Below are 14,070 nucleotides of genomic sequence, written 5' to 3'. Positions count from 1 at the left end.
ACCAGGAAGGGGGTTAAAAAAAAAAGACATGAAGAGCTCACCTTAAATTTTAATGAGCTGGAGATGATTATTAAAGCCAGCAGCTGGAAGCTGCAGGTTCCTAAAAGCTTTTTAAAGGGTGACTGCTGCTGTTGGGAAGCACTAATGGGTTTTTTGGAAGATGTTGGCCCCACTGGAGAAACCTACAGGGGACCTGCTCGATGGTACCAGTAAACTCCAGTGGGCTGCTACCAGTGCACTCCAGTGGGATGGAATGTCCATCAGGTTAATGGGAAGGCAGCCCTTGTACAGGAGCTGGGAATCCCATCCCTGCTCTGCCAGCTTGAAGCTGGGAGAGCATTTCTGCAGGGATGCAAAGCTGTGGGAGACCCTTTCCCGCTGTGGGTGATACTTGTCCTTGACATTTGCATCAAGCTGCTCAGCAGAACTGCAGCTGACTCTCCTCATCCACCCAAAGCCCTTCCTGCCTTGCCAAGGCACAGAGGAACTCCGGCTCTCCCTGTGCCAGGCAATCTGCAGACGGAATTCTTCAGGGGGACCTTTTGCACACGGCGTTCTCGCTTTGGAAAGTGACTCAAGGCGCTCAGGGCACGATTTGGTCACCTCAGCGTTGATCAGAGGGGCAGGCTGGGATGCAGAGCCAGAGATCAGCGTGCAACCACAGCTGCATCTTCCTGAAAAAGATACAGCAAAACAAGCAGAGGAGCGCGTTCGACACAGACCACGCTGGAGCGGGTGCAGGCCCGGGCACCCCAAACACCCAAAGCCTCGGGCCCCAGAGCAGCCTGTCCCCGCTTCACACCCAGGATAAACCCTTCTGCTGCGGAGCAGAGCTAGGATTTCAGATCCTTGGAGAGCGTGTCCGTGTCGCTGCTGGTTCTCAGGTGACTGTTGGGCACGATGCCCAGCGCCACCTCATTCTGAGGCTTCCACGGCACTTTGCTGCCCGCAAACTTCATGAATCGCTGCCCTGCTAAGAAATACAAAATGGGATCCAAGCAGCTGTTGGTGCTGGCGAGGGGACGAGTCACCTTGTAGGCCAAATTGATGGCATTGAGGGTCTGGCAGCTCAGGTCCCAGCTCCGGAAGGAGTAGTACAAGGTACGAGTGACATGGAAAGGAAGAAAACAAACAATGAAGACCACCAGGACGATGATGATCATCTTCACCGACTTCTTTTTGGAGCGGGAGAGGCGGGAAATGCCCCGGGTGGGCTGGAGCAGCCGCCGGGCCATCAGGCAGTAGCAGACGATGATGATGAGGAAAGGGATGCAGAAGAGCAGCACCAGCATGACCGAGCTGTAAATGACAAACTGGCCGAAGAGGTCCTTGCTGGACGTGTCGTGGCAGGTGATGGTGTCGCCCTTGACGCTGGTGGTGACGAAGAAGAGCACGGGGGACTGGCACACCACGGTCACCAGCCACACCACCAGCGACACCCTGCGCGCGTGGCGCACGTGGCCCCACTGCAGCGACTTCAGCGGGAAGCAGATGCCCAGGAAGCGATGGACGCTGATGCAGAGCAGGAAGAGGATGCTGCAGTAGAGGTTGGTGTAGAACAGGAAGCGCACGATCTTGCACAGCCCCACGCTGAAGGGCCAGTTGTCCCCCATGGCGTAGTAGTACACCAGCAGGGGCAGGGACACCACGTAGAGCGTGTCGCTTATGGCCAGGTTGAACATGTAGGTGGTGGAGGCGTTCCAGGTCTTGATCCTGAAGATGAAGGAGTAGAGGGCCAGCAGGTTGAGAAAGAGCCCCACCACGCACACGATGCCGTAGGAGACGGGCAGCAGGACGTATTTGAAGTCCTCGTCAAACACGCACTTGTAGGGGTTGTCATCTGTGCCGCCTGGGTCCAAGGAGCTGTTGATGACCCTGGTCCAGGCTGGAGGAGTTGTGAGGTTCTCCATCACCCTGGGGGGAAAGCAAAGAGGCTGTAAGGACACGGAGACAACGGCTCAAGAGGGCAGCACATCGCTGGCCACAGACACCACGGCCTCATGGTGTTGGTGACACAACTGGCATGGAGGAATTATGGTCAGCTGGATGAGGTGACTTTTATTTAACCTCATTTTGCATCTGGAGCACAGAGGAAGAACTGAGCTGCTTTATAGTCACCAACAAACCCCAGGCCACATGTGGGAGTCCACCTCAGAGCTCCTGCGGCCCAGTTCAATGTCCCAAAGCGCCCTTCCCACCAGGTTCACGCAGAAATTTGCTCTCCTGCATCACAGGACAGGAAAGATGCTCCGTTCTGTGTTTAGCTGGCCACGAGAGGTGACTTAGCTGAGCACCATTAAAAATGCATCCTGCTAAATTCCAGGCAGAAAGGATTAGAAAGTGGAATTTCAGCAAGCAACACTCATGACTGGCCCCCATTTCAGAGGTCTTCAGCTCCTTCTGGTAGGGCAAACCTCACCACACCCAGAGGCCCTGCAATCAAACCTTGCCAAAAGGAGCACGGTCTCCACCACAGGGGCTCTGCCTGGCTTGGCTGGTGATGAGGATGAGGGGTCTTCAATAGGTTTAGTGTTGGGCCAGTGGTGGCCAGGTCACAGTCCTGCTCCCTGGCCTTGAGCCCTGCTTGTGCAGAGCTGGTTTCTGCACGGGACTGATTGGCTGGGAGGAGAAAAATGGCCTTGAAAGGGTCTCTGCAGACACGCAGAGCCTGGCCTGTCTGTGAGGAGGGACAAGGGCCCTTTTGTGCCCTGGGCTCTGCTGACACACGATATCCGAGCGAGTCCGTGGGTCAGGAATCAAATTAAAATGCATTTCCTCCCTTCCCGTAAGAGAAGCCGGTTTGATGTCCCTGCTGTTCCCTGCCTTACGGGAAGCCTGGGGAAATGGGGGGTTACAAGGAGACAAATCCAGCCCAGGAGCTCAGGGACCAGGAGCTCCTGCAGGAGAAAAGGTCTGAGGAAAGGTGCCCTTGGAATGAGTGGGTGGGATGCACCCTGACCCAAACCTCTCCAGGATTTTAGGTGGAAAAGAGCAATCCCGGCCTTTTCAGGTGAAGGGCTCAGCTCTAACCTGGTGCCACCATGCAGAGGGACAGTGTGGCCATGCCCTTCCTTGCAAAATCAACACCAGATCCAGAGCTCTCCTGCCCCTACCTCCAACTCAGATCCTGTAGGGAAGGACGCAGTGACAGCGTCCTCGAAGGTGCCAGCCTGGATGATCTCTCACCAAAGTAAAGCACTTTTGTACTGAAAAGCATCTTGACAGCTGTTTGCTGAGGGAGAAGGGATGCTTCCAGCCCATCACAAGGGGATAACTCCAGTCCTTGCTCTGGGGACTGGATCAAACAACCTGTCCAGAAGTTTGAAGTAGAAATAAACTCTACTTCGTCCCTGATGATGTTTCCCCCATCCTGCTGCTTTCCCCTTGCAGCAGAGCAGGAACAGGGCTGGCTGAGGCTCACACTTCCCAAGGACAGGGGTGGAAACCACACACACACTCACACCCCAGCTAATCTGCAAAAACCCCAGTACAACTTTGGGAACCACTTTGTGATGAAAATCAAGATCCAGCACTGTCCTGGCCTCGAGGTTTTGCTTTTCCTGCACTCAGCTCAGCTTTGCTCCCATCCTGCCTCCCCCAAGTCCTCAGCAGCGTGGCTGTGGATGGAGAGGGTTAACAGAGCTCTGGCAGATGGGAAAACATTTTCCAGCTGCTGTTCTCCGCAGTTTCTTCCTTCCCTCTGAGCTTTGCAGATCTGTGGCCAGCCAGAGAGAGGTTGCCCACAGAGCTGGCAGCTGATGAAAAGGGTTGGACAGGCCACCGTGACCGAGGGAAGCCACACAAGATGCCCTAAAAGGCTCAGGGAAGGGTTACAGAGTTCCAGAGGCTGCAGCCTGGCATGGGATTTCTCCATCTGCTTTCCCTCTCTCCCCTGCACATAACCCAGCCCTGATGGGGGGAGATCACCCTGAATTCCAGCTCATCTTCCCACAGGCTCCTGAGACCCCAGTGAGAAAACCCAACCACAATCCATCCGTAAGCCAAGGTGGGGAATCTCCTCTGGCTGCCCAGGGATGTGCCAAGTCCCTCATCTCCACCTTCAGGACAAGGAGCAAACAGTGTTTGCTGGTTGGTTTGAATGGAGCCTTGTCCTTGCTGTCGTGCTCTCCCTCCTTTTCCTTCTGGGGATGCAAAAGCCTTTCTTTTTCCTCTTTTTTTTTTTGCCCTCCTTTTGCCCAGAGTCCCTAGGACAAAACCTGCTGTGTGTGCGGGGCCCGTGGCTGCCTTCCAGCCCCTCGCTGCATCCGCAGGGAGCGAGCTGGAGAGGCCAGGGCCAGCCAAGGCATGTGAAGGCACAAGAGCTGGCAGCTGGCACTGCCCTTTGCCGTGCCCACGGGTGGCACGAATGCCAGCTGTGACACCCCGAGCCCCCGGCGGGGACGAGGGGAGGGTGAAGGCAACCGCAATCCCTGAGGGTGCCAAGCGGGATAAACGCTTCCCAAAAAGCAAACGAACCACCTGCATCTGCCTCATCACTTCATCTCCCGGCCCTTTCCGAGGTCACAGTTGGTGTTTTTTTCCTCTGGCATTGGATGCAGGTGACCAGGCACAGCTTTTTGGGTGCCCTCCAGCCATCCACACATTTCCCCTGTGCTGAACCCCGTGCAGGTTGCAGTGGCTGGACCATCTCTCTCTCTGCAGTGTGGCCTTGGACGTAGTTATCCCACGAGGTTTTTTTCCCAGAAAACATGTACCCTCAGTGCCAGAGGATGAAGGCAGCACAGGAGAGGAGCCTGGGCAGATCACTGGCCTCAAATAGAGCACCCACAGGCATGTGCACGTGAAGTCAGCATCCCAAAATGCTCCTGTAACTGTATCTGCCAGGGATATTTAGATCAGCCAGCCTGGGAAAGGAGGGGGCTGTCATGGGAGAAGGTCACTGAGGGCAGCTGAGGGATGGGCAGCACTCTACAGGGAGACCACGGGATGAGCACTCAATTCCCAAGTGAGGCCCTTGACTCCCGATTTCTGCTCCATTCTCCAGCATTCCCAGTGCCATCCCAGCCGTGTTGCATGCTGGAATTTGGCAGGCAGCAGCAAAGTGACTGAAGACAGCAAAGCGCAACCAAATCACGGCCGCGATGAACATGTTTTCACGGGGGGCTGATGAGGTTTAATTGGCCTTCCCAAATAATTAATGTGGATTAGTTTCCCAGCAGGACCTCACAGAGGCAGCCCTTGGTTGTGCCACAGCTCCAATTGTTTTATGCTGGAGGCTGAAACCACGATCCCTTCGCCGCATCTTCTCCCTGACTCCCTTCCAAAGGACACACGGAGAACGTGGGTGTTTTCCCTGCCCTAATTCAGAGGCATTTAGTAGACTCATCAAAATCCTCGCTCAGGATCAAGGAACCGCTCGAGACTCCGGGAAGCAAACGACCTGGAATCGTTTTTCACTGCTCTGGGGTTGTGGTTCCAACCCTTGGTGACCAAAAGCAAACAGGCAAGGCGTTCGGATGCTCCCGAGCCTGTCTGCTCGGAGCCCTGAGACAGGATCCGGCCGAAATCTGAGCCTGCCCGAAATGCCTGCTTTTCATCTGCCCTTTCCCTTTGGATCCTCTCTGCCTCGGTGACCTTCAGAGCCCTTCTCCTCCGGGCTGGCCCCGGCCACCAGTGTGGGCTGAGGACCTCCCCAGCTGTCCCAGCTCCACCACCCCCAGCGCTTCCCCCCAGCGATCCCAAGTCAAGACACCTCCAAAATTCATTTCCAGGATAGCCAAGCAGCTTCAAGGGGCTTTATCCATCTCCCTGCCAGGCAACATCCCTCCTCTGTCCCTGTTGGGGGTGATCTACCCCTTCCTCCATCCCCAAAATAGCCAGAACACCTCATTTAAACCAAAACCTCGCAAAGAATCTGTCTTTCTGTCCCTTCAAAAAAAGCACCTTTGGAGGGCAGCTCCACTCCAGAAATGCCTCGGTTTCCCCTCCTGTCACCAGGCTGAGAGACAGCAGAGTTGAATTTGTTTTCTCCGTGAAAAATGCTTTTCTGGGGGTGTTTTGGTTTTCTTTGGTTTTCTCTGGAGAAAAGATATAGCAAGTTTAAAAGAACTTTATGACTTTGTTTGGAGGTCAAATAAAATGCTTTTTGCTTTGAGAGAAATCACTTCTTCTGGGAATTTCTGGTTTTCCCCAAGGAAAATCCCTGAACCAATCTCCCTTCCAGCTTTTGCTTCCCAGGGGGTACCAAAACCTCCTGCCTTGCTCCACACCATGGGAAATCAATCGGGATTAACCAAATCTGTGGCTTTAAAGTGAATTAAGAAAGCATTAAAAGCACTGGTGACAACGGTTGACTGACTCAATTCCCAGCACGGCAGGGCTCTGGGGATGGATCCTTCTGGAAGCACACATCAACCCTGGCCAATATTTAGTCCCTTCATCAACACTTCCCTTCCTGCTCCAGCAAAGGTGATGCTCCCTACCTGTTTTTCCCTGCTGTGGGATTGGGACAGATCCTATTTGACCCCTCAAACTTTCAGTTTTAATTATTCCACGGGGGAAAATGAGCACTTGCATCCTTTAGGCTTCCTGGAGGTACAAGGGTGGTGTTTCTGTTGGGAGTTTGACTTTGGCTTTGCCCTCCACGACCTTTTGATGCCCACTGGAGGAAGCAACAATCAGAGAGAAGAGTGTGGGACCAGTTTCTGGCCAATTTGGAAACCCTACAAGCTCCGTGTCTGGGAGAAAGGACATTTCCATGGAGACCTCCCAGCCTCCTGCCCACACCAAGGGAGTCACAACCACCCTGGAAAAACCAAAGGCACTCTGGGGGACAACCAGGATAACACAATTACCGAGCTCCACCATGGCACCACCCGAAAACCCCGCATGGGGTGGACTTTGGGGCATAAATTTTTGCTCCACAGGCAGCATCCCGTGGAGGCAAGAGGGTCTTTGCTTCGTGAGTGGTTCCCAATCAGGTTTTAGTGGGGGGTGCTCAGCAGTGAGGAGGGAGCCCGGCGTGGCCGGCAGCACGCTCGGCTGCCAGAGAACTATTCGTGGCTTTGGCTTTGAGTCAACAACCCGAGATAAAAATCGCACTGGGCAGAGACAGGATAAAGTCACTCAGTGCCACGACCGTCAGAAATCCTTCTGGGGCTTTTATAGCCCACTAAGCCCCGGGACGTGGATGTGCTTTGGGGCTCAGCACGTTTTGGGGTCTCTCCCTTTGTACTGGAGCCCCTGAACCTATCAGCCACCCTTTGCCTGAGGGAAAACAAGAGGAATTTGGTGGTAATGAAAAGGCCTAATTTTGGCAGCAGCAACCACGAGCTAAGGCCACCATCCCCCAGTGCTGGTGGCCCCCAGAGCCGGGTTTGCTGATCCTCACCTCATGTACAGGAAGGCAGTGGGTTGCCAAATGGCTTTTGCAATAAACTGATAAGAAGACTGGAACAGAAAAAGAAATGAGATGTTTTGCCCCCGAAGTTGTTCCTGCATTGATGCCCAGCTCTGGGAAGAGGGGTGTTTTGGAGGTTAGAAGCTGCTAGAAGGAGTCAAAAAGTTTGAAATGAGAGAATTACCATTGCAGTGAAAATTAAAACACTCCCGAAGAAATTACATAGGGAGCCCAGCATGCAAAGAGGTGGAAAAACACGCAGAGCTAAGCAGGGAGTCAGGGAGTCACCTCCATGGTTTAACCTGAGCTGTGTACAGGAAATCATGGACAAACAGCCAGCAATTCCTCGGGGAAGGGAGAAACTAAGCAGCAAAGATGTAATTGTGAATGAACACATTAAAAAAAATCCAATAATTCGGGCAAAGAGGAGCAAAAGGAGCAGGAGGCTTCCCTGCGTGCCCAGTTCGAACCATTTGTGCCGGCACCCGCCCATGCCAGCGACTCCCTGCCGGCTGCTGGTCCCACTGCCCTGTCTCGGGGCACTCCGGGGCTTTTTGGGCATTTTTAGCGGCAGCACGGGCAGCGCGTGGCGCTTGAGAGGAGCAGAGCAGGAGAGTCGGGCTTCGGCTGCGTCCATGGAGCGCCGCACTCCCTGCTCCCCGCGCCACCCGTGTCACCCAGACAGCGACAAGTGCCACCGGCCCCGCGAGTGCGCGCATGTGCGCGTCCGTGCGTGCCACATGCGGGCGTGTGCAGGCCCCCCACTCGTGTGTGTGTGTGCGTGTGTGCGTGTGTGTGTGTGTGTGTGCGTGTGCGTGTCCCCTCCACCCCCGTGCGCGCCGCCTCTCCCCCATGCGCGTGTCCCCGCTCCCACCCCACGCGCGACTTTCCCACTCGACCGCCTGTCCTTCCTTGTCGTGGGCAGGACGCGCACCCCCCACATGCCCCTACATCCCCCCACATCCTCCCCTGGTCCCCCCACATCCTCCCCTGGTCCCCCCCGCGGTCCCCCGGCCGCTGCGGCCGCGCTCACCGGGCGATGCCGAGCCCGGGGGCTCCGTGCCGGGGGTTCAGCGCCGATCGCCCCGCTCAGGAGGGCGGCGGAGGCCGTGCCATGCCCGGCTTTGGTCCTTCCTTCCCCCGCCCCGGTGCCGCTCCCGGTGCCGGTGCCGCCGCTCCCGGGGCCGCCGCCGCGTGTGAGCCGGGACGGGGCGGGCGCGGGGCTGCACCGCCCTCCCGGCGCCGCGAACGGGGCTGGGACGGGGCAGGACCGGGGCCAGAGCTGCCCCGCCCGGGGCCGGGACCGCCCCTTCCCCCGGGGACGGGACAGGAGTTCTCCTCCCTGGATGGGAACGTGCGTGGGATCAGCGCTGGGGTCAGGACAGGAGTCCGACCGCCCCCCCTCTCCTTCCCCCTCCGGGATGGCACTATCGGGATTTGGGCTAGAGCGGGATCCCCCCAGCTCCCTCCCCTGGAGATGGGAGTATGGATGGCATTGGGGCTGGGATCGGGGCCGGACACCGACCGCTCTCCCCCTTCTCCCCCGGGAACGGGGCCGGGATTAGGGCTGGGACAGGAGACACCCCCATCCTCCAGAAATGGGAGCATGGATGGCATCAGAACTGGGACTGACATTGGAGACAGATGATTCCTCCCCGAATCCTCCCCCGGGGATGGGGCTGGAGTTAGGACAAGGACAGGATCCCTCCCACCTCAAATCCTCCCCTGGGGATGAGACCAGAGTTAGGACAAGGACAGGAGCCCTCCAACCTCAAATCCTCCCCTGGGGATGGCACCAGAGTTAGGACAAGGACAGGACCCCTCCCACCTCAAATCCTCCCCTGGGGATGGCACCAGAGTTAGGACAAGGACAGGACCCCTCCCACCTCAAATCCTCACATCCTCCCTTGGGGATGGCACCGGAGTTAGGACAAGGACAGGACCCCTCCCACCTCAAATCCTCACATCCTCCCTTGGGGATGGCACCGGAGTTAGGACAAGGACAGGACCCCTCCCACCTCAAATCCTCACATCCTCCCTTGGGGATGGCACCGGAGTTAGGACAAGGACAGGACCCCTCCCACCTCAAATCCTCAAATCCTCCCCTGGGGATAGGACCAGAGTTAGGACAAGGACAGGACCCCTCCCACCTCAAATCCTCAAATCCTCCCCTGGGGATAGGACCAGAGTTAGGACAAGGACAGGAGCCCTCCCACCTCTCTGCCCCAGGGGATGGGATTGGAGCTGGGACCAAGACTGGACTCACTTCCATGGGTGCTAGGACTGGGCCTGATGCCAGGACTGGGATGTTGGGACCTCTCATCATTGCTGGGACCGGGTTTGCTCGAGGTTTGCTCCTTGCTGTATCCTCTTTGACCTGCTGTCCCCACGGAGCCCTGCACGACGCAGCCTCCCAGGAAGCTGCAGGAAGCTGTGGAGGGCCACCACCACCTTCACAGCCTGCCCTCTCCTGCAGGTGGCTGCTGCCCAAGGGAAGCAGCGGCCAGGTCCAGCCCAACCTTCCTCATTCACCGGGGTGAGAAGCCTCCAGATCTGGGGGGCTGGAGGAACAGGCACAGCCCCACGGGATCACGCGCGGGTGGCCCAGTTGTTTTCACCCGGTGCTCCCCCGAGTGTTCCCCATCTGTGTCCCTGGGTGACAGCCAGATCCTCCTTCCCCAGCTGGATCTGAGTTCCTTGGGGGTCCTTGGGCCCCCTGGCTGTGGCTGGGGGGGCCATGAAGCCCCTGGTGGAGGCGGGGAAGGACACCAATGGCATCTATTATTCAACAGCAGAGAGTGGCAGCTGGCTAAGGAAGCATTAAGAGGATATGAACTCCTGGCATGGACACAGTGCTGCAGAGATCTTGCTCACGGACCTCCATGCCAGAAAAGAGCAAAAAAAAAAAAAAAAAAATTCCTGTTTCCTTCTTCTGATGTAATTTGTTTGAGGAGGGAAAACAATACATCACATCCCAGCTATTTGGGGCTGATAAGGGAGGAAGGACAGGCTTGCTGCTTGCCCAGAGGGAGGGAGATGCCTGCACAGAGCTGGTGAGTGAGGCTCAGCTGGGTGAAGCTGCCCAGCAGTGCCCTGGGTGCTGAGTCCAGCCCATCACTCCTGGATTTGGAAACACTTCATGGGCAAAGGTTGGGTTCACCCAAGCACAGCACCTTGGTTTCACCCTCCCAAGGAGGGCTGATGTCCAGAGGTGATGGATGATGTCCAGGGAGTTGTTGCTGTCCTTGCAGGAGCTGTGACCCGTGGGGTGATCGCTGCTGCTCAGCAGCCCCTGCCTGGCGCCATCTCCCCCAGCCTGGAGGTCTGAACACCTGCAGCTTTTCCTCTCAAAGATAAAGCCAAACAACTCAAAAACAAAAGGCAGGCGCCTTCCTCATCTCCAGGGGTGATTCATTATGGCCAGGCCGGCTGTGAGGGCTGCTTGGCAGCTCGGTGCTTCAGCAGGACAGAGGAGATGTTTTTCTAAAAGCTGCTTTGGAGCGGGGAGGTGTCCCCTGGAGAGCCCTCTTCCCATCAGACCTTTCCCGAGCCTGGTTGAAGTCCCAGCAGCATCCAGCAAGCAGGAGCTTCCCAGCTTCACTGCTCACTGCAAGGAAAAACCTTTCCTTTCCCTTCTTTTGCATTTTTCCCTCTCGTTTGGGCGTGAGGGGGATGGAAGGAGGGCGTCAGCCCTACCCCACCTTACTCACTTCCGTCCTTCACGCACCTATCACCCAGGGGACCCAAAACCAGAGCCTCCCTCGTGCCAAATCTCCACTTCCCAGCCCCACAGCAGCTCGAGGAAGAGGCAGGTGTTTTAAATCGCGTTGAAAAGCGAATGATTTGTGCGGCTGCAGTGCAGAAGGCAGAGGCGATGCCCAGCGAGCCGACCTGGAAAGCAGCCGCGCGTTTCCCTTCGCGCCTTCATTCTTCAACCGTTTTGGCAGCCCGGCAGGTTTCTAAGACACTTTCAAAACATTCCCATGTTGACTAGCAGGCAGGAATGTGACACAGGAATGGGTGGACCGGGAAGGTCAGGCTGGCCACAGCAGAGCCTGCGCTGCACCCATGGGCGCAGCTCAAACACGCAGGGAGACAGACACAGGCAGAAGTGCTGGAGACAGGCTGGCATGTATCAAATCTCTCTCTCTTTTTTTATTTTTTTTTCCTTTTATTTTGTTTTTAAAGCCCTAGGTGCAGCAAGTAAGACAGTTTGGGTGTGTTGGGCTGAGCCTTGCAGCCCTGCCCTGTGTGACTGGGCTTGCAGGAGGGACATCCCATGGGAGCAGATGTGACTTTGCAGCTTCCCAGGATGCCTGAATTCTCCCTCCAGGATGTTCTTATTCAGGACCACCAGCAACTTTCAGGGGGCAGCAAAAGCCAGTGCAGCTGGAGAAGGAAAGCTCTGTTCACAGTGCCCTTGGGGCGCACTGGAGATGAGGTCAGGTGGGGCTGGAGAGAGACATGGAAGCACCTTCCCAGCAGCCAGATAGGGTGGGCTGGTTGGAAGTGGGAGCTGGGGCTGTAGAACACAGAGTCATGGAATTAGGAGGGTTGGAAAAGCCCTCAAGGATCACAGAGTCCAGCTGTTAACCCAGCACCGCTGTGTTCCCCACTAAACCAAGTCCCCAAGTGCCACCTCCACCACTCCACCACTTCCCTGTTCCAACGCCTGACCACCCTTTCAGTCAAGAAACCTTTCTGAATATCCAATCTAAACCTCCCCAGTGTAACCTGAGGCCGTTTCCTCAGGTCTGGACCTGAAGCCAGTCCCTCTGTCCATCCCTCATCCACACACGCTCTGGGAGAATCTCCTGCTGCCCCCTGTGAGGCTGCAGCACCCAGGAGGTGGTGCTGGCTGGGTGCTGAGCACAGAGGGACAATTTCCTCCCTTTTCCACCCTTTTCCCACTAATCCCTTGCACAGGAACCGACAGATGGACACAGACAGGGCACAGGGGACCTTCGCTGCCTGGAGCTGGTGCTCCATGGGGAGCGGGGAATTGGAGGAGGCCTGAAGCACGTGGGGCTCTCTGGGGCAGGCAGCTGCAGGCAGCGAGCCTTGAGCACATTGCTTCAGTGCAGGGAGGGCTTTGCTCTGTGGCTGTGGCCATCTGGGTGTGGATTTTCTCTTCTCCACCAGCGGTTGGGGATTTTTTTTTTTTTTTTTTAGCCCAGCTTTCGTTTCCTCCCCACTGAGCACATGTGATGTCTCTCCCCTCCTCCTCCTCACCATCAGGAGGGTGATGGAGGTGCCACTCACTTTTCCTCCCAGCTCCTGCATAACCCAGGTTTTTTGGAGGGGTTTTCAGACTCCAAGTGCATTTTCCCCGCTCAGGATGATGCTTGCAAGGAGGGGTAGGGGTGCTGCCACAACCTCCCAGGCAGCAGGAGCTGCCTGCCAGGCCCTAAAACACAAGCATCCTGTTGTGGCCAGAAGTGTTTATGCTTTTAGGGAGACCATAAATAAATAAAACATCTCACACCAGGGCAGGTGTGTTAAAATTAACCCATAGGCTTGGGCTGTGTGTGCTGTGGGTTCCCAGATATGGTTCAGCCCATCCAGGGAGGGAGGGAGGGAGGGGTCACAAAAAGTCACAAAATTCAGCTCTGGCAGGGTCATCTCTGCTTCTGCTGGCCCCGTTGATGGCTTTCTAAGGAGCAGAGATGCTGAGTTTTCTGCCAGATTTCATGACACTTCCTCTTCCTCTGGGATTGCCTAGAAAATAGTAAATAAGAGAGATTAAAAAAAAAAAACAAAAAAAAAAAAAAAAACAAACAAACCCATTCAAGGTCTCATTCAAGAGCGTTTGAGCAAGTTGCAGCAGCAGGAGCTGCTGGAAGAGGTGTCCTGGAGGACAGAACTTGCTGCTGGAGTGCTGGAGGAGGTTTTGCACTGATCCTGGCATTCAATAACTCAAATAAACACATGCCCTCAAAACAAATCCTCCTAAAACCAGCAGCAGCAACCCATCCACGTAATGGTCCCAGCCTAAAATAGTGCTGGGGGCTCCTGAAAAAGGCTCCTTTCTCCTCGTTTCTCTATTTGCAGAGCTGCTGAAGGAGCTGTGCAGGAGTGGCCCCAGCTGTGCCTGGACCTCTGGCAGCAGCTTGGTGGGATTCAATGGGCGTGGGCAGCTGGACTGTGGGGTCCAATCACCCCCAAATTTTGTGGGGTTACAGCTTGGCTGACCCACCAGCAGCTCAGCCTGGGGGTCAAACACAGCCTGGCACCACTGGATTTAGCTCCAGCTGGAGACTGGTTCAAGGGATGGAGTGGCAGGGTTCCCATGCCTCCCATTTTCCACCTGATCCTCATGAAATCCACAGCAAAGAAAAGCCACAGTGAGGTTCAGGAGAAAGTTCCCTTTGGTGCTGGAGAAAAAGCCATTTTCCAGTAGTTTTGTGGGCCATTATTTTTGCTCTCAACTCCCAGCACTGAGACCACAGAGACCAGCATAGGGTCCCACCCTGGAACTTCTTTGTTTAAAAAAACCCAAAAAAACCCACTTGTTCTCATGAAGGGACTTTTGAAATCACTTCCTTCCCCTTCTGCTCCAAAGCAAGCCTTGTTTCCTCAGGGAGATTCCCTCAGAGACATCCCAGGGGATGGCCCTGGACCCCAGAAATCCACTGCTCCCTGGGGGTGCCACACAAGGGGGGTGATCCTTATCCAGCTCAGCCCAGAAAACAGGAGGTTTGCTCAGCCCC

At 55.9% G+C, this 14,070-nt stretch overlaps 1 protein-coding gene across 1 annotated transcript; it reads right to left on the bottom strand.

The window, feature by feature from the left end:
• Nucleotides 1-598: 598 nt before the first annotated feature.
• Nucleotides 599-8,531, bottom strand: P2RY2 (purinergic receptor P2Y2). Its single transcript, XM_053971648.1, has 2 exons — nt 8,394-8,531; nt 599-1,914 (listed from the first exon to the last, which is right to left on the bottom strand). The coding sequence occupies exon 2, from the start codon at nt 1,908-1,910 to the stop codon at nt 834-836; it is 1,077 nt and encodes a 358-aa protein (XP_053827623.1). The 5' UTR covers nt 1,911-1,914; nt 8,394-8,531; the 3' UTR covers nt 599-833.
• Nucleotides 8,532-14,070: the final 5,539 nt, after the last annotated feature.

This window comes from Vidua macroura, chromosome 2 (assembly GCF_024509145.1).
Source record: "Vidua macroura isolate BioBank_ID:100142 chromosome 2, ASM2450914v1, whole genome shotgun sequence".
Taxonomy (NCBI): Eukaryota; Metazoa; Chordata; class Aves; order Passeriformes; family Viduidae; genus Vidua; species Vidua macroura.
This window is presented reverse-complemented; position numbering and strand designations above follow the sequence as displayed.